General features: G+C 52.0%; 2 protein-coding genes across 2 annotated transcripts in view; one reads left to right on the forward strand and one right to left on the reverse strand.

The window, feature by feature from the left end:
• ST7L (suppression of tumorigenicity 7 like) overlaps nucleotides 1–10,677 on the reverse strand; it is a 28,012-nt gene extending 17,335 nt beyond the window's left edge. The window contains exons 1-9 of the mRNA XM_054176544.1: nucleotides 10,414–10,677; nucleotides 9,364–9,446; nucleotides 8,418–8,577; nucleotides 7,167–7,221; nucleotides 6,509–6,624; nucleotides 3,484–3,562; nucleotides 2,648–2,802; nucleotides 1,573–1,670; nucleotides 548–662 (exon numbers count right to left, since the gene is read on the reverse strand). Of these exons, the coding sequence (XP_054032519.1) occupies nucleotides 548–662; nucleotides 1,573–1,670; nucleotides 2,648–2,802; nucleotides 3,484–3,562; nucleotides 6,509–6,624; nucleotides 7,167–7,221; nucleotides 8,418–8,577; nucleotides 9,364–9,446; nucleotides 10,414–10,612 (1,060 nt within the window). The 5' untranslated portion in view covers nucleotides 10,613–10,677. The remainder of the gene's footprint in view (nucleotides 1–547; nucleotides 663–1,572; nucleotides 1,671–2,647; nucleotides 2,803–3,483; nucleotides 3,563–6,508; nucleotides 6,625–7,166; nucleotides 7,222–8,417; nucleotides 8,578–9,363; nucleotides 9,447–10,413) is intronic.
• Nucleotides 10,678–10,933: 256 nt separating this feature from the next.
• On the forward strand, nucleotides 10,934–22,829 carry CAPZA1 (capping actin protein of muscle Z-line subunit alpha 1). Its single transcript, XM_054176496.1, has 10 exons — nucleotides 10,934–10,998; nucleotides 15,342–15,405; nucleotides 15,657–15,708; nucleotides 16,546–16,609; nucleotides 17,671–17,877; nucleotides 18,282–18,361; nucleotides 19,119–19,197; nucleotides 19,682–19,753; nucleotides 21,540–21,602; nucleotides 22,142–22,829. The coding sequence occupies exons 1-10, from the start codon at nucleotides 10,960–10,962 to the stop codon at nucleotides 22,280–22,282; spliced, it is 861 nt and encodes a 286-aa protein (XP_054032471.1). The 5' UTR covers nucleotides 10,934–10,959; the 3' UTR covers nucleotides 22,283–22,829.
• Nucleotides 22,830–24,242: the final 1,413 nt, after the last annotated feature.

The raw sequence follows: 24,242 nt of genomic DNA on the forward strand, positions 1-24,242 counted from the left end.
GCTGAGATGGAAAGTGAAAGGAATCATTTAATGGAGCAAAGCCTGCACACCTCTGAGCCCTGGCAAGCAGTGTGCTGGCACGTGGCAAACCTCCTGCTGAGCAGCCTCCAGATGACAGAATCGTGAGGCCAAGCCTGGGAGATGACAGAACTGAAAACCACCTCTGCCAGCTGATTGCCATCTCTTAATTAGGGCCCTGTGTGCTGACTGACAAAGGCTGATGAATTCAGGCACAAGCAGGGATGGAGAAGAGATTTACAAAGCTTCAAATAATCCCTGAACTGCAGCTCAAGGGAGCTCCAAGATTTCTTTACAGATTAGAAGCTAAAAACAGAAGTCATCGTCTGTGGGCAATTTGGCTTGCCTGAATTTGACCTCAGCATTTGAAAGCAACTTGCCTTGCACTCCTGAAGCACCTGCTTGCTGCTGAGGAAGGGAATCCAAGTGAGATCTTGGATAGAAAACTGCTTTTGGACAACCACACCATGCCCATCTCTCCCATAGCCTCACCCAACCCCACCAGCAGCCCCCAGCAGGCACCACTCACCATCATACTTTGCTAAAACTGCCTGGACATCTGCATAAGCCTGCAACTCCAGCAGTGCCTCCAGGAGGTTTTCATGAATATTCAGCATGCTGAGAAGTGGAAACTCTTTCATCAGCTGCAAATCAGGAAAGAGAAATAACCACAGAATTGCACCAGAACCCTTGAAACAACAGAAATCAGCACAATAATGTAACCTTTTCCTGTGTTCTGTTCCTCCACCTGGTTAGAAACTGGCAGAGAAGCAGCCTGAAGAGAAGCAAGGAAGATGAAGGAAGGTCCTGCACCTAGGGTAGGGTAATCCTAATCAATAGAGGCTGGGGGATGATGAGGTTGACAGCAACCCTACAGAAAAGGACTTGCAGGACTGGACAGGAACCCCCCAGTGTGCACTTGCAGCCCAGAAGGCCAGTGGCAGCCTGGGCTGCACCAAAGGAAGCAAGACCAAGATAAATCTCTCTGCTCTGGTGAGACCTCACCTGGAGTGCTGTGTCCAGCTCTGGAGCCCTCAACACAGGAAGGACAGGGGCCTGATGGAGATAGTTCAGAGGAGGGCTATGAAAATGATCAGGGGGCTGGAGAAGCTCTGCTATGAGGATAGGCTGAAGGAGCTGGGGGTGTTCAGCCTGGAGAAGAGAAGGCTCCAGGGAGATCTAACTGCAGCCTTCCAGTACCTAAGGGGGGCTATAAGAAGGCTATAAGAGGGACTGTTTGCAAAGGCCTGCAGGGACAGGATGAGAGGAAATGGTTTGAAATTAGAGAAGGTTTAGATTGGATGTTAGGAAGAAGTTCTTTAGCATGAAAGCGATGGAACACTGCCACAGGTTGCCCAGAGAGGCAGTTGAGGCCCTATCCTGGAGATATTTAAGGTCAGGCTGGACAAGGCTCTGAGCAACCTGATCACAATGTGCAGATCTCATTGGGAATTAATTCCATTGTGACACCCAGAAAGGAACTTCAAACCATGCACTGGGACAATGGGACTGCAAACCCAACAAGCTGCTTCCTTTCTTCCTACTTGTACTTACATCTCTCATCATTTTCACTGCTTCCCGGATTCTTCCCAGTTTCCTTGCACACATAGCTAGCCTCCTTTTCACATAAACCAAGACATTGGTGTCTCTTCCTGATTACAAAGACAAAAAAAAGAATTAAAGCCTCTCACTTTCAAGCCTTACTTCTCCTGCCCTCTTCCAAACAAACCCCACCAGAATCTCCCAGGCTCTTCCCTAACCACTCACGAAAGGGTAACCCACGACTGCTGTCCCAAGCAAGAGCCACCAGACCAATGGCAGCAACTTTTAACTACATCAAATGACATAAAAATTCTATTTTGGGTTGGTTTTTTTCTCCCCAAGATACTGGGAGGAATCCAAGGAGGTGCTACTGACCACATTAATTGCTTCATTGGTCTGCTTTACTTAGCCAACAGTCATGCACTAAGCCCCAACCCACGATGGGTCCACAGCCAAACTCCACTGCCACTCTGCTCTGCCCTGGTGAGGCTGCACCTGGAATATTGGTGTCCCAGGCCCCTCAGCTGAAGAAGGACCTCAAGGAACTGCTTGAAAGACTCCAGCACAGAGCCACAAAGATGCTGACAGCAGTGGAACATCTCCCTGTAAGGGCAAGCTATGGGAGCTGGGGCTCTCTAGCCTGGAGCAGAGGAGCCCAAGGGTTGCCCTCATTCCTGCTGATAAAGATGTGCAGGGCAGTGTGGGCAGGATGGAGCCAGGCTCTGCTCAGGGATGTCCAATGAAAGGACAAGGGGCAATGGGTGTAAGCTGGAGCAGAGGAGGTTCCATGTAAACAGAAGGAAAAAACTTTTTCACTGTGAGGGTGCTGAAGGCCTGGAGCAGGCTGCCCAGAGAGGTTGTGCAGTCTCCTTCCAAGGAGACTTTCAAACCCCACCTGGATGCATTCCTGTGTGATCTGCCCTGGGTGCTCTGGCAGGGGAGGTTGGACTGGATGATCTCCAGAGGTCACTTCCAACCCCTAACATTCTGTGATCCTGTGTCTTCCAAGAGCTATCCAGACACTACAGCAGCTCACAGGGCAGCCCATGCACAAACCCAAAAGCTTCTGTGGCTTCCAAGTCCTTACTCAGCTGTGCTTCATGCTGGGGACTTTGGGAATGGCAGTTCTGAGACTTCCTGTAAATCATTTCTCCTGCCTTCAGAGCCTGCTTGAAGTATCTCTCAGCATCCACAATAGTTGTTGCCTCTTCCTCAGCCAGGAGGACATATGCAGTGGCACAACTGGAACAAGATAAAACCCACTCATCATTCCAAGGGATAAACTTCAGTATTCTTTGAGCACATGTTCACAGAAAAAACTTTTCCTATTTCACAGGCCAGAAGTGACAAAAGGAAGAATTCTAACAGCATCTCCAACTATTTCCCTTGAAGTATTGAGAACAGTCTGGAAATTGTCTAGAGCAGTGGAGGGGGGGTGGGGTGTTGCTTTGCTTTTCCAAAAGCAGGAGTAGCCATTTTACACAAAACCAAGGAGAAAAATGTGTCACAGAAGCTGGTCTGGGCCAGAAGAGTGTTTCCAAAACCCCTGCCAGCAGTGGCACCTGTGACCTCCAAACACAGCAAGACCACAAAGCCACCTCAGACACAACCAATCTCATCTTCAATTCAGGCTGCTCCACAGCTGCAGAAGTTCTCTCATTTGTTACTGCTCCTGACACAAAGACTTAAACAAAATCTTTCCCCAAAGCTGTGCTGGATGGAACAGTTCCATACTTCAGTGCAACTGGCAGCCCCCTGTGCAGTCCTCAAGAGCCACAGAAGTGTCCCCTCCCCACACCCCCGAAGCTATTCAGGCTAAAAAAAAGCAAGCCCCAAACCCCAGTGAATTCTTAGAGCCACAAACTGATTGTGTCTCAGTATCCCTGCACTTGCAGCAGCACAGAACTCAGACTCCAAACTTACTCATTGTTCAACTCTAAAGCTTGATAGGCTGCTTTAATCCGGGCCTGGGGGTTCCTCTCTCGCCACGCTTTCTGCATAACTGTGTGGAAATAATGGACAGGCTGGTGAGGGGCAGAGGCACAGCACACACACCTGGCACAAAAGGGAGGCAAGGCTGCCTGCCTGCCTGCCCCTCAGCTCCACAGCTGCATTCCCTTCCACCCTGCACAGCCCTGACTCTGTGTGCTTGTCACAGGGCAGCGTTTGCATTCCGGCGCGAGCTGCTACGAGGAGCAGCAAAACCTCGCACACCAAGGCTCAAAAAGCAGCACCAGCAGGGAGATGATTCTGCTCCTGTCAGACTCCACCTCCAACACTGCCTCCAGTTCTGGTGTCCCCAGCATAAGAAGGACACAGAGCTGTTGGAGGGAATCCAGAGGAGGCCACAAAGATGATCCAGGCCTGGAGCACCTCTGTTATGAGGAGAGGCTGAGGGCGCTGGGGGTGTGCAGCCTGGAGAAGACTCCAGGGGGACCTTAGAGCTGCCTTCCAATAGCTGAAGGGAGCTATAGAAAGGCTGCAGAGGGCCTTTCATAAGAGTGTCTAGAGACAGGACAAGGGGGAATGGTTTTAAGAGGAGGGAGAGTAGGTTCAGACTGGATCTTAGGAACAGGTTCTTTAGTACAAGGGGGATAGCACTGTGGCATAGGCTGCCATGGGAGGTTGTGGATGCCCCCTCCCTGGAGGTGTTCAAGGCCAGGTTGGATGAGGCCATGAGCAACCAAGTCTAGCTGAGAGGTGTCCTTGCCCATGGCAGGGAGGTTGGAGTAGATGATCTCTGAGGTCCCTTCCAACCTAAGCCATTCTAGGATTATTCCCTGAGCACTTCAGAAGCACAGAGAGGTGCAGAGAGCTCACAGAGCCAGGCAGATGTACAACTTCTACACTGCTACAGACTTCTGGAAGCATTTCCCAAGGCTTGTGGAAAGCTTGGCAGGAGCAACTGTTAAACACAGGCTCTTGCACAGGCCTGCACAGAACTGCAGTGTCAGCTTTCAAACAGAACTTCAAAGCAGACAGGGACAGAGTGAGCTGGGGCTTGCACAGGTATTGCTCTGACTCAAGTCTGAAACTGACTTAGACAACTACCAGATCAGGAGGGGTTAAAGGATTCCTTTCACATTCACAAAGCACATTTGAGTGGCAAAATATGGCAGAGTCAGCTCAAGATCTACTGTGATCACCAATCACCTCCTCATTGAGTGTTCTAGGAAACAAATGGAAAAGCCTGAAGTGGATCCAGTCCAAAGGGTCCTTCAAAGGACAACTTGAATTCAGTGTCATGGGCAGGTATGGAGCAAACAAGTTCTCTTCTATGACCCTAGGTCCCCCCCACAGTGACTCTAGATCTCCCTCAATGACTTTAGATTCACACACACATACCAAAGAATCCAGACCACCCCACCCCCCACAATGACTCCAGACCACCACCCCCAATGACCACAGAGCACCCTCACCAAAGACTCCAGACCCCCCCCCCCGATGCCCCCAATGACTCCAGACCCTCCCCCTCCCACCAATGACTCCAGACCCTCCCCCTCCCCCCCAATGACTCCAGACCCCCACCCCCTGATGCTGCCATAAGGGAAAAATTCACAGATTGCACCAAGTTGGAAAGGAGCCTCAAAGCTCACCTTGCCCAACCTCCCCTGCAGGCAGCAGGGACACCTCCAATTCCATCAGGCTGCCAGAGCCACATTGAGTCTGATCTCGAGTGTCTGCCAGGATGAGGCCTCCACCACATCCCTGGGCAACTTGTTGCAAACCAAACAAGGAACACTCAAACTGAAAGCCAGCTTCTTACAAGCAAACCCAGGCAGGTGGAGCTCCCATTTTCCACCCAGCACCAACCTGCTTCCACGCCACAGAGGAGCTCTGAAAGAAGCCCAAAGCCTCCTCGTAGTGGAGCTCCGTATCTGGCCTGTCTCAGGGACGATAAGAGCACTGCAGGACCTCGAGATGTTTCTTTTGGAACAAAACTTGCTGTCCAGCAGCAAGAGTAACGAGGCAAAAGGGTTTGGGTTTTGATTTGGAAACAAAATATTAGTCTTGGCTTGGGAAGCCAGACCATACACTGCACTCTGTGAAGCCAAAACACAGCTTCCAAGCCCCTGGCTGTGGCAGGCAGCTGACAGGTAACGCTTCCGCAACCTGACACCCAGACAGGAGCTCACACCCAGCCTGACAAGAACCAGGGAGAGCTTTCCACTCGTGTGGAACAAGAGCAATGGAGTCCAGGGAATCTGCTTGTTACTAAGCTTTAAGGAGAAGGGGTTTGCAGTACCCTGTGGTTGATGATTTGAGAGGGACAAGATGTGGTAACACAGCAGGGGCCCAGCAGCCCAGAAGCCAGCAGGAAAAGCACAGGGGAAAGCACATCTCACTAAACACATCAGCTGGACCTCCTCAGCAGCTGAGGAAGGTTGTCCTTTCACAAAGCTCTCTCCCATCAAGGGCATCAAATTGCTGGAGCAAGCCCAGAGGAGGCCACAAAGATATCAGGGGGCTGAAGCACCACCCCTATGGGGACTAGCTGAGAGAGCTGGAGCTCTTCAGCCTGGAGAAGGGTCCACAGAGACCTTAGAGCAGCCTTCCACTGCCTAAAGGGAGATACAGGAGAGGTAAGGAGGGACTTTTTACAAGGCCTTGTAGCAATAGGAAGAGGGGCAATGGCTTTGAGATGGAAGAGGGGAGATGGAGACTGAAGATTAGGAAGAAATTCTTTAGAGTGAGGCTGGGGAGACACTGGATCAGGTTGCCCAGGGAGGCTGTGGCTGCCTCCTCCCTGGAGGCATTCAAGGCCAGGTTGGACAAAGCCTTGGGCAAACCTGGGCCGGTGGGAGGTGTCCCTGCCCATGGCAGGGGGGTTGGAACTGGATGATCTTTAAGGCCCTTTCCAACCCACCCCATTCTGTGAATCTATGAATGTACTTCACATGACAGCTTGTGCTTGTCCCTTGCAGACTCCCACTGCAGACCCTGGTACCTGTATCTGAGGGCCGGAGGGCATCGGTGTCGCACGTGAAAAAGTTCTGATGGTCTTGAGCGGACAAGTTCATGTCATAGTAGGTAAGAGGCTCCTTCCCAGTCACCCACATGTATCTTAAACAGGAGAAATTCCAGTAAGAGGCACTCCTAGTAAACAGCAATGCTGATGCCAAGGGGCTATCTGCTGTGCTGACACCTGAAGCTAGTGCAGAATGGTTTTGTTTACAGAAGCCTGAAGCCACAATCACAAGGCTCAAGTGCTCCAGGTTGTGAAGCTCTAAACAACTTGGGAGCTGCCCTCCTAGCAAGCAGCTTTTCCTATGAAATAACACAAGGAGACTTACAATACAGCCAGATCAGTTTAATGGAAGAGAATTTAGATCCAGAATCTCCCTCTCAGCCTCTGAGTAAGGTTCTTCCTCCTACTTTACTCTCCAACTGCTCACAGCGCTACAGTGCTGTTTGCATGCTTAACACTGCAACTGCCAAAGCTTGGACAGGTGCCTTGTAAACACAGGACTGGCAGCTATCAGCCCCTGTCATCTTGCAGGTCTCAGCTGTCTCCTGACATGAGCAGTGCAAGCTCTGTGAAGGAGCCCTGTGTATAACCCCCAGCTCCCTGTAAACCAGGCCCTGGGAAGGGAGATAGCAAATACCTGCTGTACTCTGCCCCTCGGAAAAGGTTGAGAGGATTTCGCCACACTTTGCACTCTGTGGAAGGGGAAGGAAGGGGGGGAAAAAAAAAGTACTTTTTGAATAAAGAGCACAAGAAATACCACCCTGACTTGCAAATGCAGTTTTACTTGCAAAATCTGCTTCCTTTTTTGTTGTTATATAACCTGGGCATGGTCATACAATCATCACCTTCAAAAACTGCTGCTATCCCGTAGATATTTTTACTCTCCCCCCAGTCAGATATTGGGATCATCTCCCAGGGGAGGCAGAGAATTCTCCCCTTCACTCCTGTGTCCAGTTCTGGGCCCCTCAGTTTAAGAACAACATTGAGACTCTTGAATGTGTCCAGAGAAGGGCAATGAGGCTGGGGAGAGGCCTCGAGCACAGCCCTGTGAGGAGAGGCTGAGGGAGCTGGGGTTGTTTAGCCTGGAGAAGAGAAGGCTCAGGGGAGACCTTCTTGCTCTCTCCAACTGCCTGAAGGGAGGTTGTAGCCAGGAGGGGGTTGGTCCCTTCTCCCAGGCAACCACCACCAGAACAAGAGGGCACAGTCTCAAGCTGTGCCAGGGGAAGTTTAGGTTGGAGGTGAGGAGAAAGTTCTTCACTGAGAGAGTTGTTAGCCATTGGGATGTGCTGCCCAGGGAGGTGGTGGAGTCCCCATCCCTGGAGGTGTTCAAGAGGGGAGTGGATGTGGCACTTGGTGCCATGGTCTAGTAGTCATGAGGTGTTGGGTGACAGGTTGGACTTGATGATCAAAAAGGTCTTTTCCAACCTGGTTAATTCTGTTTTATGACTGGATGATCCTTGGGGTGGCTTCCAACCTGGCACTCTCTGATTAATGAGGTCCAAAAGCACAGGGTAGGAAGACTAAGCACTGCCACTCATGCAGTGTTTGTCTTCACAGAATCATAGAATTATTGAGGCTGGAGAAGACTTCTGAGATCATCAAGTCCAGCCCATGACCTATCACCTAACCTTGCACACATTCAGACCAGTGAGCATCTCATGTTGCTGAGTCTCAGCTGAATGTGTGCATTTCCTAAATCACATTTTAATGATGAATAATAAAGCATCTTTCACCCATAAAAATCCTTTCATTTATTTCCACCATGATTACTAACAGGCACTGCAAGATGCAGGCCTTCCTTCAGTTCCCACCACAGTAAAGCAGAGGCACAGCCACTCAAGAGCCAGTTCCCGTGATGCAGCCTCAGAAGTGGGACAGGACCACTCACCTGGCATGCTCTGCCTGCTGGTCTCACTCTCCCCAGCAGAGAAGGCAGCTGGGGCTGGGGGGCTGCTCTCTGTGCCACCAATGAGGGGCCTGAGGTGACTGACAGAGACCTGCTCGATGAAGGAGGTGCCATACTTTCGGAAATGCCACCACTCAAACACCTGCCAGGGGAGGAAAAAAAGCACCAGAGACCTCCTGGGTGACACAAAACACTGGAAGTGAACAGCTCCACAGTGAGCACATCCCCTTGGCAAGGGACTACAGATGGAACTTAACACACACATTAATAATAATCATCTCTCTGGGGCTGGCTTGTCATGGATCACCCACATGACATGAAAGACCAGGGGGGGAAAAAGGAACATTTTAGTCAAACCTGTGTTCTTCCCTTCCCAGCTTATGCAGAAAGAGCTGTGCCAGCAGAACTGCCCACACCAGCATGTCCCAGCCAGGGGGTGCAGAGTTAACCCCCTCTGCACATGCTACCAGCTGAAGAGGGGCTGCATGAATGCCTTATTGTCACATCAAAGTTGTTAAGGTAGCTACTGGTGGCACAAAATTCCTCCGGAAAATTTACTGTGGGAAGCTAAACTCCTAACTAGCTGGTTTGAGAGGGAGAAAAGCCTGAGTGCTTTCCTTACACACAGAGAGGTCTGCAGTTTGTGTGTAGTTTGCATTTTCACTGCACACAGAGATGTCTAGAGACAGACCCTTCCTCAAAACAAGCCTGAGCTCCTAACCCAGGTATAAGGTTTTTTCCCCCTTAGATTCATTCCAGCACAGAGCAAAGGAGCCTGTACAAACCATCAGAGAAGATCCAAGCCCACAATCCCAGTACAAAAGCACCCTCTAGAGCCTGCTCAGAACAAAGCTCGGTGCATCCACCCCGGGTGACAGCACCAGAGAGGGGCCAAAGCTGTTTGGGCAAGCAAAAGCAGACTACTTACAAATATCAGTCCAGATATAAAAGATGAAGTCACTGTCAGGGCAAAGTAGAACTTCGGAGTCAGAGTGCTTAAGAACACAGTCACTGTTAAGAGAAACAAACCCAAAGACTTAAGAAGAAGAGCTGGAAAAACACAAACACCTTTTTGTTAAGCAATGCTGACCATGCTGTAAACATTATGTAAACCACAGCCCCTGAAACTCTACAGATAATGTTAGTCAGACAATCCTTTCCACATACAATTTCCTGCCTGTAACCAGCTGTTGACAGTGAGTTAGGTTACAGACGCCACTAAAAAGAAAATCAGTTTAAGCTCTAAGACAAAGCACAACCACAGCGTGGCTGCTGGACCACAAGAAGCCAATTTAATCTCATTGCAGTTTAACCCCAAACGGCAAAGTGCTGTTTTAAGGCAAGTTTCTATTCAAAGTCAAGAACACAGATCGTCCACAGACCTCTCCTTCGAGGGGTTCACAGCCCATGGCAGGGAATGCCCTTTTCCGGGGCTACTCTTCCCGTGCTTCTGACCCACACTAAACAGCAGCTCTGCCACCCACCACCGGCCCGGGAGGGACGCTGGGGGCAAAGAGCTGCGGGGCCCGGGGATGGCAGCAAGCTCGACTGCCGCAGGCTCACCCTGCGCCAGAGCTCCGTTCTGCCGAGACGCGGCCGGGGAGCGCCGGACTGCAGGCTGGGGACGCAGCCATGGCACAGCCAGCATCCCCCCGGGACACTCGGACAGCCGCCTCGGACGCTTCCAACTGCCCCGAGGCCGCTACGCAGCCGCCGAGACATGGTTACAACCGCGGAGGTGACGCCGGAGCCTGGGCTGTTCCCAGAACCCGAAGGCAGCTGCCAGCTGGCCCCGGGGCCAGGCTGAGGCTCTCGCTGCGTCGCTGCGGGAGGCCCGGGACGCTGCCAGCCCGGCCCGGCCCGCACCGGCGGACCCGCTCCCTTCCACAGGAGCTCGGTTCAGCCGCCCCCAGTACAGGCGGGAGCAGCCTTCCCCCGCCAAGCCCTCAGCCCCGCGGCGCGGCCCGCAGCGTCTCACCAGCCGCCAGACTGTCCCGGAGCCGGAGCGGCACCCGCAGCACCACGTAGAAGAGGCCGAGCCCGGCGGCCACGGCCAGGAGCCCGCGGGCCCAGGGCGCTGCCCCCGCCGCTCGCCGCCGCAGGTGCTCCCAACGCCGCAGCGCCGCGGCTGCCCCGGGGCACGGCGGACCCCGGCCGCTCCCACCGCTGTCCGCCATGGCCGCCACCGGGGAACGCCGGGAGAGGGGCGGACCGCACGACGGGGCGGGGCCCGGTGGGCTCCAGCAGCGGGGGCAGCGCCTTTCTCGACCCCATCACCGCTCCCCCGCCGGCGGGCCACGGACCAAGCGTCTCCACGCGGTGTAGACCGGAAAGCCCGAACAGCCTCCGAGCTGCTCCCGCCGCCGCAGTCCCGGCTGCGCTGCCCAGACCGGCTCGCCCGTTCCCGCGATGGCCGCCGCACGGCGTCTGCCCACAGCCGAGATGGCGCCGGCCGCGCTTCCGGCGCAGCCCCGCCCACCGCTCCCGGCAGGCGCCGCGCGGGGCCGGGCCCGGAGCTGCCAAGATGGCTGACTTCGAGGAGCGGGTGTCGGATGAGGAGAAGGTAGGGAGGAGGCCCCTGCTCTGCGGCGGGCCGGCCCCGCTGTCCCCGCAGCACCAGCGAGAGGGCAGCGGGCGGGGTGGGGGGAGGGCGGGGAGGATCTCCCGGTGCCGGCGGACCGGCTTCCCTCCGCCTCGGGGCGGGCCGCCGCTACCGGCTGGGCCGCCGCTGTCCGGAGGAGAGACCGGCCGGGGATCGGCGGTTGCTGCTCAGCGCCAGGCTTTGTTTCTTCCATTTCCGCGTTGTCTGGGCGCAGCTCGGGTGCCTGGGCGCGTCGTTGTGCACGGAAATGTGTTTGCTGCTCTTGGGCTTCCGTTTCCCATCTCAGCGAAGTTAAGCGGCGTCTCCTGAAGGTGCTGAGCGCCCTGTGCGGCTCCGGAGCACCCTCGGAGCCTCTCCGCACCTTCTCTGCCTGCCCCGACCCCCGACGCTCACTTCGCGGTAGATCCTCCACGTTATACTGTGTGGAAGGGGCTAAGCAGCAGGAAATGGAGCGGTGTTTATTGTCGGGGAGGGAGAAAGGAACAGATTGTTCCTCCTGCGTGGGAATGTGGGGAAATTGCAGCCTTCCGAGGCAGCGCCGAGTTTCGTTTAGCAAATTAAGAGGTCGCCTCTTCTGCCAAGCAACCTTAGTTACCTACCAAAGGTAGTCAAAACCACCGTTACTCTTCCTCGCGTCACGAAAATATTAGCTGTAGGGGTTTTTTTTGCTTTGATTCTTAACGTTCTGGAGGGAGCATTGGGGCTCAGAGATCCTCCTGGGTCCCACGGCTCTGGAGCCTGCTTTCACTTTCCTTTAGCTCACCCAATTTCAGCTTCCATCCCCTCACTCCTCCTGGAAGGAGCAGATAGAGCTTGGAAGGTGCAGTTCATCCTGCCAGTGATATTTTAGCCCACATGAGCATTGTGTGAAAGGAGTGTTCCAGGGCAGCATTCATCGTGGCTTTTAGCACAGAACTGAAATCTGCCCAGGGCTGTATTTAATATTTTACAGGATGCCATTTGGCTGAGTTGCATTTGAACTGCTGAAAGTTGAAGTAATCCTTGCATTTGATGTGAGAAACTGAAGCTTTCCCCTCTTGGGGGTTCTGGTGGTGCAGAAGGTGAAGTAAACTGTGCTTGGTAATCCAGCCAAGCCTTAAGGGGCTGGGGACAGAACTGTGATCCCTGTCTGGGCTTAACCTGGGCTGAGGATTTGGACTGGGAATAAGAGTCAGAGAGTTTGGGGTTGCTTGATGGCATTTTCCTCCTCCCTTGGTATTCATCTGCAGTTCTTCCAAAGCACTTGGAGGGAAATTGTCCTCCAAGAACAGGCTCCTCAGAAGAGCCATGTCTGGCCATGTAGAGCAGGTGGGATTTTGCTTCAATTTGGAGCTTTTATTCTGTTTCATGCCCCAGAGCAGGCAGCTGAGCCTCAATTTAAAGGCATTCCATGCTGCACAGGTAGAAAAGACTCATCTATGATTCTGTAATCTAGAGTGGGAATCTGAAAAAGAAACCTGCAGCAGAGATTCACTGTAGGATCCATTTAATAGAATAGAATTAACCAGGTTGGAAAAGACCTTGGAGATCATCAAGTCCAACCTATCAGCCAACACCATCTGATCAACTCAACCATGGCACCAAGTGCCTCATCCAGGCTCTTCCTAAACACCTCCAGTGATGGTGACTCCACCACCTCCCTGGGCAGCACATCCCAATGGCCAATCTCTCTCTCTATGGAAGAATTTGTTCCTAACATCCAGCCTAAACTTCCCCTGGCACAGCTTGAGACTGTGTCCTCTTGTTCTGATGCTGCTTGCCTGGGAGAAGAGCCCAACCCCCACCTGGCTACAACCTCCCTTCAGGGAGTTGGAGAGAGCAAGAAGGTCTCCCCTGAGCCTCCTCTTCTGCAGGCTAAGCAACCCCAGCTCCCTCAGCCTCTCCTCCCAGGGCTGTGCCCCAGACCCCTCCCCAGCTTTGTTGCCCTTCTCTGGACACCTTCCAGCATCTCAACCTCTTTCCTGACCTGAGGAGCCCAGAACTGGACACAGGACTCAAGGTGTGGCAGAACCAGTGCTGAGTATAGGGGCAGAATGACTTCCCTGCTCCTGCTGGCCACACTGTTCCTGATGCAGGCCAAGATGCCATTGGCCTTCTTGGCCACCTGGGCACACTGCTGGCTCGTGTTCAGCCTGCTATCAACCATCCAGACTCCCCTACAATTGTTTCATTATTTAAAGTCTGACTTTACCAGTGCTTTAAAATAAAGCAAAAGAAACAAACCCAAACCACTCAGTAGAGCAAAGTGAATTCACTGCACCCCCCCTAAGCCTCACTCTCTAGTCCCCAAAGGCAATTTTAGGTAAGCTGAGGGATTCCTTGTAGTTGAGGGGTTGCTGTTAGCATGCTATCTGCTGAAGCTCATTCTGCTGCTCAAAACTCAGCAGCTTCCCTCTCTGAGCCTCTCCCCATTTTAGAAGCAGGAAGTTGAGTTCTGCTGCTTGCTGCAGAGCTACCTGAAATGGCAACGAGGGCCAGGAAGTAGGTCAGGCTGCAGAGAGTCTTCTTCTCTGTGCTTCTGCAGACCCAACATCCTGCCACCGAGCTGTCACCCCTTGAAACAAAACCAGCTCCCAACCCCAGCAGCCCTTGGCACTTAGAATGGATCAATCTGCAGCTTCTTTCCTGCACTCCACTCCCCCATTTCAGCAGTGTGACTTGAAAGCTTTGCATTTTGTGGCTCAGGTCATGAAGAATCTGTGGATATTTAGGGGGGGGGGGGGGGTTGCAGTAAATGCTAATTTGGAAGATGATCTATTTTTGTCTGAAGCTCAAGCCAGTTAAGGCAGAGAGCTGTTACTTGATCCTGTTGGAATAAGGCAAGAGGCCCTTTGTTTGGGAAGGTGGTTAGTTCCTTTCAGGGCTTGCTTGAAGTCAATTATGTGACAAACACCACAACCAGCTTCTAATTAAAACAGGGAAGGCTGTTGAGAGGAGCAAGTTATTTCCAGCTCTGGCAGCTGAAGGAGCTGGATGTGTGCACACTCCTTTGTTTCACTGCTCAGGATGAAAAGTGGGAGAAAGCACTCAGAGCTGTGAGGGCTCTTCTGCACTTCCTCTTGAGTCAATGTCTGGCTGAGCAAGAAGGGCTGCAGCACAGCTGCTTGGAAATCCATGTGATGTTTTTATTGCTTGAAGGGAGGAGTTTCATTTGGTGCCATTCCTGTTGCAAGTCTGCCAAGGTGATTCTGTTCCCTTTACAGGGCTAAAAGCTGTAAAAGATTTGATTCTGAACACCATAAGCTCTCCCCAGTTCCAGCAGAATCAGTACCTAAGTCCTAACCTACATTCTAACAATGTGTGGTGGAGTTCAGAGCACTCTACAGCTTTGTTACTTTAGAATCACAGAATGGCTCAGGTTGGAAGGGACCTCAGAGATCATCTACTCCAACTTCCCTGCCATGGGCAGGAATGCCCCAGGCTGCTCAAGGCCTCATCCAACCTGGCCTTGAAGACTCCCAGGAAGGAAGCATCCACAACCTCCCTGGGCAGCCTATTCCAGTGGCTCACCACCCTTGTAGTGATGAACTTCTTCCTAAGATCCAGTCTAAACCTGCTTTCCCTCAGCTTCAAGCCATCCCCCCTTGTCCTGTCTCTAGACACCCTCATGAGAAGTCCCTCTGCAGCCTTCCCATAGGATCCCTTCATGAACTGGAAGGGAGCTCTAAGGTCCTCCTGGAGCCTTCTCTTCTCCAGGCTGAACACCCCCAGCTCCCTCAGCCTGTCCTCATAACAGAGGTGCTCCAGCCCTTTGGTCATCTTTGTGGCCCTCCTCTGGCCTCATTCCAACAGCTCTGTGTCCTTCCTGTGCTAGGGACACCAGAACTGGAGACAATATTGGAGGGGGAGGTCTCAGCAGTGCGGAGTCAAGGGGCAGAATCCCCTCTCTTGCCCTGCTGGCCACACTCCTCTTGATGCAGCCCAGCACATGGCTGCCTTCTGGGCTGCATGAGGGCACTGCCAGCTCCTGGTGAGCTCCTCATCAATCAATACACCCAAGGCTTTTTATTCAGAGCCACTCTCAGCCCACTCTGCCCCCAGCCTAGCTTTGCCCAGCCCAGCTGCAGGAGAGAATGGCTTTTTCATTTCCAGCTTCTTGAGTTCATTTGGAATCCTTCTGCTTGGCTGCACTGAAAAAGGTCTTAGGAGACTATTTCTGCTCAGAGAGTGCAAGCCTGGATTCTCCCTTAAATGTGCTGCTGGCTGTGAGTGTCAGAGCTGGGTTTGCTGTTGGGGTGTTTCAGTGGGGGTGCAGCTCAGTGAGCTTTTGTCTTCAGCTTCATTGCTTTTCTCCTTCACCTTAGGTGCGTATAGCTGCAAAATTCATCACTCATGCCCCCCCTGGAGAGTTCAACGAGGTGTTCAATGGTGAGTGACCTGAGGACAAGTGATCAGTGGTGGTCTCTTTGTCTTTCATCTCTTGGGAGAGTCTGAGGCTGTGCCACTTAGCTTTCAAGGCGTAAGCGTTGAGGGAAGAGGATGCTGTCATCCTGTGACTACATCCTCGTGACATGGTTGAGGCATCTGAACGTTGCCCTTGGTGCAGCTGAAAATGAAATGCATCAGGGGAAGGGTTTGATCCAACCTCCAGTAACCAACCCAAGCTCTCTCCTCCCCAGATGTCCGGTTACTGCTCAACAACGACAATCTTCTCAGGGAAGGAGCAGCACAGTGAGTACTGAAGCCTCAAACGCAAGCCAGGTTGCCAGCAGAGGTGGCTGCTTCCTCACACCCAAAGCAAGCCACCTGTTGTACTGAGAGCAGTCTGCATCTTGCACTCCCTTATCCTCCCCCAAAACACCCAAGGAGAGGCAGAGGGGATTCTTTCTGAAAGCCCTCAGTTGGAATTTGTGCTGCTGAGGCTGCATAAAGCTGACAGGAAGGCACCCTGCCAAAAAGTTCAACTCTGCAGCAGCAAGTCTGATCTTGTTAAAGCATCATTTGTCAAGCCAGTGAAGCCTGAAATACTGAGTAATCCTTAGTGAAGTTCAGAAAAAGAGCTGCCCTCAGTAAAAAAGCCTTCCAGAGACTTTGTTTATTCTCACAGTCTCATCAGGAGGTGCTTGAAGGTGATGCAGATGAGCTTGTTGATGCTGAGGTTTGACTTCAGGCTGGGTGACCTGGCAGTCAGCAGGTCTTTACAGAAGAAAATTGTGTCAATATTAGCCTACTGGTTTGTTTACCTTGCTGCTGTCTGAATTGGAGCTGGGCTGTTCCTGCTTTGCCTTGGCTTGCTCAGATTCCCTCAGGCTGCCTGCTGTTCTACTTCTGAACTCTGTACTTTTCCTGCCCATCACTAACTCAACCTGGGTTTGGATCTGGGGTTTTTACAGCTGTTGTCAGTAAAAGGTATTGAGAAGGCACCGGGGAGTGCCCAGGGGGATCATTTGCCACATGAAGCTGAGACTTTTTTTTCTGTAATGTAAATCACCCCATGTGCCAATTTGAGTCAGAATAGATGTGCCTGTACAGCTGAAGCTCACTTCATGTCCCTTTCATCCCTGACAGTGCTTTTGCACAGTACAACATGGATCAGTTCACTCCAGTGAAGATAGAAGGGTATGATGATCAGGTAAGAGAAGACACTTGCTGTGTATCACTGCACTGCCCAACCAAGGCAAATGCTCCTCTCCTCCTTCCCTCCCCCATATCACTACCAACATGTTCTCTTAAAGTATTGTCTGACACTACCTAGAAGCTCTAATTCATTGTCCCTTAGTAATAAGCTCCTTGCTGAAGCCCCTGCAATTCCACTTAGAACATGAATTGGTAAAGGTTACTTAAAGCTCATCCTACCTGCTGACACTTCCTCTGGTGATTGGTAGTAGATTCTCAGTAGTGTATTTTTTTTCCCCATTTTCTGCCTTTTTAATCTATTCCCAGCTACCCTAAGCCATATCTTTGGTTGCACCAATCTGATACCATCCAGCAAAACCAAACTGATCTCTTGAGAGCAAGCAGCAAGCGCTCCCAGAGCTGCAAAGCTGGCCTGGCCATCTGTTCTCTTCTGAGAACCAAGCACTGACCCAGCTTCTCTGCTGTCCCAGATACATTCATGGCAGGCAGATCATTTTTTAAGAGGGCTGTCCATAGAAATAGCTTGGGCAAGAGAAAGTTGCAGTCCAGCCTGCAAAACCAAACATGAATGAGAAAGTCAATGTTTGGGAAGCCAAAGAGTTGTGATGAAGGAGACAAAAGGAGAGGGAAGGCTCAGTGCTGCTTTGCTGTGTGCTTTAGTGGTTGTTAGAAGGCTCTGGACTCCTCTTGACCAGGAGAGCTACTGTTACATGGACTGTGTCAGTAATGGGTCAATTCCAGAGCAAAATTCTCCATTCCCTTTAGGAATGGGGGAGAAAAAAAGAGCAAAAATAACTTTTAAACCACCTCTTTGTTGCCCAACTTGAAACTAGACCCATTGTTGTAGTGGGGCCATTTCTGGGAGAGAAGACCAAGGGTGGTGTCACTGTGAGGAACAGGACCTAAAGCCCCTGCAGAGTCCTTATTTGTGTGATGTTAAAGCTCAAACAATCTTCAGGACCATTGATACCTCCTCAAACAGTCTGGGGGCAGAGCAAACCAGCCCCTTGCCAGCAGCCTATACTTGAGTATAAAGTATTCCAACTTCTTTTCCAGGTCTTAATCACAGAACATGGTGATCTGGGCAATGGCAGATTTTTAGACCCAAGAAACAAGCTTTCTTTTAAGTTTGATCACTTAAGAAAAGAAGCAAGTGACCCCCAGCCCGAGGACACGGAGGCAGCTTTGAAGCAGTGGAGAGATGCCTGCGACAGCGCCCTCAGGGCTTACGTGAAGGATCATTACCCCAACGGCTTCTGCACTGTTGAGTATCCATCTTCTTCTTCTTCTTCTTCCTCCTCCTCCTCAAGTTCTCTGCTCTCTGGCACTCGGGACCAGGCATGGGCTTTGTACTGCCTGAGCTCTCCATGCCCCATGGTGTTCTCTGCTCACTTTGGCACAGCCATTTGCACAGAGGGTGCAGATGCCTCGGCGTGCGCGCAGCAGCAGAGCTGTGCCAGACCCTTGTGCCTGCCAAGCACCTAGTTAATAAAAAGGAGGCATTCTTTGCACCTAGGTGCAAGTGGAGGTGGTGCACAGTGTAAGTGGTGCTGGCACATGCCCAGGGAGCTACCACAATAGGCAACCTCCCCAGTGCTGCCAAGAGCACAGCTTGAGAATGGCTTCCCTCAGCGCTTGGGCCTTTTTAACTCTGTTTCTAAACACAGGTTTATGGTAAATCCATAGATGGGCAGCAGACAATTATTGCCTGTATTGAGAGCCACCAGTTCCAGCCCAAAAACTTCTGGTAAGACCATTTCAACACTGTCTACTTCCTTCCTTTGCTAGTCCTCAGGTAAACCTATCCCCTGTGTCTTCTGAGACAGTCTGGAGGGCAGGCAGCCTTGAGCTTCCCAAGAGCCATTCGGCAGTCTGCTGTCTCTGATGCCCCTCTAGCACCTCCCTGAAGCCTTTGGTGTGGCCAAGTGACCTATCCAGAGAGTAGAAGAGCCAGAGAGAGCCCCCTGAGCTATTCCAGAGCACAGGGAGATGAGCTGCTCTCTACAGCAGCTGCACTGGATTCAGCTCTGCTTCAGACATGGAATTCAGTGCCGTGGAGGGCAGTGTAGCACTGGTCATAAGATAACATAACAGCTACCTGAAGGGAGGTTGTAGCCAGGAGGGGGTTGGTCTCCTCTCCCAGGCAAGCAGCACCAGAACAAGAGGACACAGTCTCAAGCTGTGCCAGGGGAAGTTTAGGCTGGAGGTGAGGAGAAAGTTCTTCACTGAGAGAGTTGTTAGCCATTGGAATGTGCTGCCCAGGGAGGTGGTGGAGTCCCCATCCCTGGAGGTGTTCAAGAGGGGATTGGATGTGGCACTTGGTGCCATGGTTTAGTAGTCAGGAGGTGTTGGGTGACAGGTTGGACTTGATGATCTTTGAGGTCTTTTCCCACCTTATTGATGCTATGATTCTGTGACAGCAGACACAGCTTGCTCTTGGTGGTGTGGTTCTGTTTGTTGCTGGAGCTTTGGGGAAAGAGCTCTCCTGCTCTGCTTGTTTTCAGGAATGGCCGCTGGAGATCAGAGTGGAAGTTCACCATCACACCACCCACAGCTCAAGTGGCTGCAGTGCTCAAAATCCAGGTGAGCTAATTTTTCTGGCAAGCACAGGAGAAGCTGCCCTGTGCTTCTCTTCACACGAATGCCTTCAGCTGCCCAAGTGCAGTGATGTCCTTGTCAAATCAAGATGCTATTAAGCTGTACAATCCAAGAGGCTGATCCTTAAATCTAGTGGTTGGGACATCATCTACAGGCTGGTCTGTGGTTTCTGACATAGCACTACCCCTGAGCACCTCCCAGCTCAGCTTCACTTGATAGGGCTAAACCCCTGTGCCATGAATTCTTTTCTAATGGCTCTTATTTCAGCTCCAGATGTTTCCTGCATTAACATAATCTGGAACAGTCTTGACAAAGAGTGAAACCCTTTAGAAAAGCCATCCTGCTTGTAGCCTCCACCTAAGCAGAGAGGAGTGGCACAGCAAGGCTGTTGGGCCATGCTGGCAGCTTTGGGGGGCTCCAGGGGCTAGGAACTGAGTGCTAATGAAGCCTGCCCTTTGCTTCTGTCCAGGTTCATTATTATGAAGATGGCAACGTGCAGCTGGTCAGTCACAAAGACATCCAGGACTCTGTACAGGTCTCAGTAAGTGTGCTGAAAGGTTTTTTTCTTTAATGATCATAGAATTGTCAGGGTTGGAAGGGACCTCAAGGATCAGCCAGTTCCAAGCCCCCTGCCATGGGCAGGGACACCTTGCACTAGAGCAGCTTGCCCAGAGCCACATCCAGCCTGGCCTTAAAATCCTCCAGGGATGAGGCTTCCACCATCTCCCTGGGCAACCTGTGCCAGTCTCTCACCACCCTCATGGGGAAGAACTTCTTCCTAACACCCAATCTGAATCTACCCATTTCTAGTTTTGCTCTGTTCCCCCCAGTCCTATCACTCCTTGACACCTTAAAAAGTCCCTCCCCAGCTTTCTTGTAACCTCCTTCAGATACTGGAAGGCCACAAGAAGGTCTCCTCAGAGCCTTCTCTTCTCCAGACTGAACAGCCCCAACCCTTTCAGTCTGTCCTCATAGTAGAGGAGCTGCAACCCTCTGCTCATCCTCGTGGCCTTTCTCTGGACACTGTTTTATTCCTTAAACATCTTCTGAAGCACACACTTCTGTGACTACAGCCTCTTGACTTCAATGTCATTTTAGAGTCACTGGTCAGTGTGGTTATGTTTAGAGGCATGTGGGAAACCCAGATTCTCTGCTGCTTCAGCTCAGAATGCATCAGACAGTGCAGCCTGTTGGAAACCTTGTGAGGCTTTCTCTGTGTGCTCTGTGTATCCATGTGCAAGGGAAACAAACACCAAGAGCACACAGCAACTCCATGGCCACAGCAACCCCAGGCAGTGCTACAGGCTGGGGTCAGAGTGGCTCTAAAGCAGCCAGGCAGAAAGGGACCTGGAGATACTGGTTGATAGTAGGCTGAACATGCGCCAGCAGTGTGCCCAGGGGGCCAAGAAGGCAAATGGCATCCTGGCCTGCATCAGGAACAGTGTGGCCAGCAGGAGCAGGGAAGTCATTGTGCCCTGTGCTCAGCACTGGTTAGGCCACACCTTGAGTCCTGTGTCCAGTTCTGGGTTCCTCAGGTCAGGAAAGACACTGAGATGCTGGAAGGTGTCCAGAGAAGGGCAAGAAAGCTGGGGAGGGGTCTGGAGCACAGCCCTGTGAGGAGAGGCTGAGGGAGCTGGGGTTGCTTAGCCTGCAGAAGAGGAGGCTCAGGGGAAACCTTCTTGTTCTCTGCAACTCCCTGAAGGGAGGTTGTAGGCAGGTGGGGGTTGGGCTCTTCTCCCAGGCACCCAGCACAGGACACAGTCTCAAGCTGTGCCAGGAGAGGTTTAGGCTGGATGTTAGGAAGAAGTTCTTCCCAGAAAGAGAGATTTGCCATTGGGATGTGCTGCCCAGGGAGGTGGTGGAGTCCCCATCACTGGAGGTGTTTAGGAAGAGACTGGATGGGGTGCTTGGTGCCATGGTTTAGTTGATCAGATGGTGTTGGGTGATAGGATGGACTTGATGATCTCAAAGGTCTCTTCCAACCTGGTTAATTCTATTCTATTCTACTCTATTCTATTCTATGAGCAGTGTACTAAAGGAAAATAGGAAGTCCTTTAGTACAGCAGAGGGAGCAGCAGTCACATAGTCCCTAATCTACACTGAGATGGTCATCTTGTGCTCACTAGGGTGCAGCCCTGTCTCAGCCTGGAGCACAAGCTCCAGCCAGTGCAGCTGTGAGACACCCAGCATAAGCCTATGGCTATGAGGCAGAGCCTGCTTGGTGCTACCCACCTCAGCCATAGCCAGCCTGTTGCTTGAGAAGAAATCTGTTGTGTAGCATTTGTAAGTTGCTCTTAAACATGGAAATCTGTTTCTCCCTTTTGCAGAGTGATGTGCAGACAGCTAAGGAATTTGTTAAGATCATAGAAAATGCAGAAAACGAGTACCAGGTAAGCTCAGGGGTGGCCAGATGGGAGGGAAGCATTTCAGCCTCCATTCACAGTGCATGGAGCCATGGGCTAGGGACCTCATTCTGCTTTGGGCTGAATCTGGTGTGGGCTAAAAGAATTCCCTAGAAACGGGCAGTGGGGTTTGTGCAGAGCCTGCAGCTGCAAAGCTGTGCAATTGACAGCCAGGTTTGCTGCTGGGTAGTTAAAAGGGTTACAAATGGAGCCTGGAACAAGCATGGGAGGGGAGTGGGCGAGTCTGTGTTCCTCTGTGACAGTTAAAAACAGAGAGGAGATGTGGAGATGTGCCACAGCTTTCCATGATGTCCCTGTGGGAGGGACTTGCTACAGATGAGTGCAGCACCTGAGGAGCTGCTACTGCCACAGCGGGCTGGACAGAGACCCTTTCACTCACACCGGTGGGAGGGTTGCGAGTGAGCAGTGCAGGCCCTTCACCTTGAGGAGAAGGGTTTGTGGTGCCAGCACAGAGTCCTGCTTCCTCACAGCCCTTAAGCCCTAACCAAATCTTCTTGCTGTTGCAGACAGCCATCAGTGAGAACTACCAGACCATGTCAGACACCACCTTCAAAGCCTTACGCCGGCAGCTGCCTGTCACCCGCACCAAGATCGACTGGAACAAGATCCTCAGCTATAAGATTGGCAAGGAAATGCAGAATGCTTAGCATGGGGATGAGGATGAGGAGACCTCCAGAATGTTTGTGTGCAAAACAAACAAACAAAACAAACCCAAACCCAAACCAACCCACACAACAAATTGTGGTCCTATGCCAAGTAGATGGGTTCCAAACCAGTGCAGCATTTTTCTAGGGCTTTCAGAGTTAACAGGTTTTCTAGCCTCAGACAGAACTGTGGAACAAAACTGTGTTGTCTTCTGTGTTTTTGTGTTTTCCTGCCACATCAACTCCCTGCTGTTGTGACTGCATTTACTGCTAGGTCGTTTTCAGCTACACCGCAGCTGCGGCTCAGAGGTGTGGCCTGTTACCAATCACTGATTGTACTGGTTGGAAAACTTCCTAACTGGAAAAGCCCTACTAGAAATAGAGCTGAGGGTGCAGAGCCTTCCCCTCACCCCATCACAGCACTCCAGGTACTCCAGTGAAGTTTGTCAAACCTGCCAACAGCTCCGGGCGCTGCGCTGCAAGGTAACAAAAGCAAGACAGCAAATCCTCCTCTACCCTTACCGCTGCCCTCCACAGAGCAGGGAGCCTTCTGTCTCCCTTACCAAATGAGTTTACAAGGTCCTTACAGAACCCCCCCACACACACACACTCCCAGCCAGCTCTTCCAGGGATGTCTTTCATTTTTTTCCCCCCTCCTTTCCTTTTTTATCCTGAAGATGTGAGCCATGCCCCCGGCCCCGAGGGGCTGCTCTGCTCTCCCCACCTCGCGTGTGTACGGTTACCGGGCAGCTGCGTTCTCCCTGCCCTTGCAGGTTCCTGAGCCAGGCAGGCTGGGTGGTGATGAGAAATGCAAATGTCCCTGGAACAAAAGGGGTATGTTGTGCTTTCATGCTTTGTGGCAGGTTCCTAGAATTTGTCTCACAGGTGTATGGATGGATAGTGTACAAAATAAACAACCTTCCACCAAAGCAAGAGGGAAAGCCTTTCCTGTTGAATTTTTTTTTGTCTCTTGTGCCCAGTTTCTTCTCATGCTTGAAGGGGGAGAAGGGGTTTGGAGTTTTAGCTCAGTGCTCTCTAAATGTTTGCTCTGTTACTTTGTAGAAACAAAACCAGCAGTGCTGCCAGTTTCCCCGAGGGGGGGATGAATGCAGGTGGCTTTCTCAGGCAGGGTTCAGAGCATGGCTTGGTGGTGAGCCCCAGTTGCTCTTCATTGTCACAGGGCCCCCCTGCAGGTTCTGCTTTTTAAGCTGGCCCTTGTTTTACTGTTTCGATGTACACAAAGGAGGGAGGTGGGGAGCTAGGGGTGGGACTGTGCATTGCACCTCATGGTTTGCACAGTGGTGCCCCAGATCGGTGCCTGGACTTATCTGTGTCCTGCTGTAACACTGACCTTGTCTCACCAACTGCTGGCTGTGCCCGAGGCCAGGGACACAGGACAAAGAAGGACTGTCCTCGAGGACTGGGGCTGTCCTGGGGAGGATCTGTGCAAAGAGCTGCTCAAGGACAGGGCTGCTGCCAGTGGGTGTTTGTGGGAAGGGTCTCCTCCCTGCCACAGCACAGAGGAGATGAAAGGTACTGGGGATGGGCACCTCAGGTGCTGTGGTCTGTGGCCATGGTCCCATCCAGACAAGCCCTGCAGCAATTCAGAGAATGTGGAGCTGAAGCAGGGCCCAAGATAAGGCTGTGCACACAGCAGAGCTCTTATCTTCCTCAAGGCTGGTCTTCCCCCCTCCAGGTTACACCACAAGCAGCTCACCAAGACTCACTTGTTCCAGCCTTCAGACCATTTCTATCTCTTTGTCCTTCTCCAAATCTTTCACTAGTCATCCTTTAGGCCACCCCAGTCCCTGCCTGCCTCCAGGCCCTTCGCTCCCCCACCAGCTTTCTCCACAGCAAGCTCAGTCATTCCATCCTATCCACTGCTAGGTCCTATTTCTTCCTGGGAGAAGCAGCATTTGCCCTGGCTCACCACCACTGGGCCACTAAGCAAAGAAGCAGCTCA

This window comes from Dryobates pubescens, chromosome 35 (genome assembly GCF_014839835.1).
Source record: "Dryobates pubescens isolate bDryPub1 chromosome 35, bDryPub1.pri, whole genome shotgun sequence".
Classification (NCBI taxonomy): Eukaryota; Metazoa; Chordata; class Aves; order Piciformes; family Picidae; genus Dryobates; species Dryobates pubescens.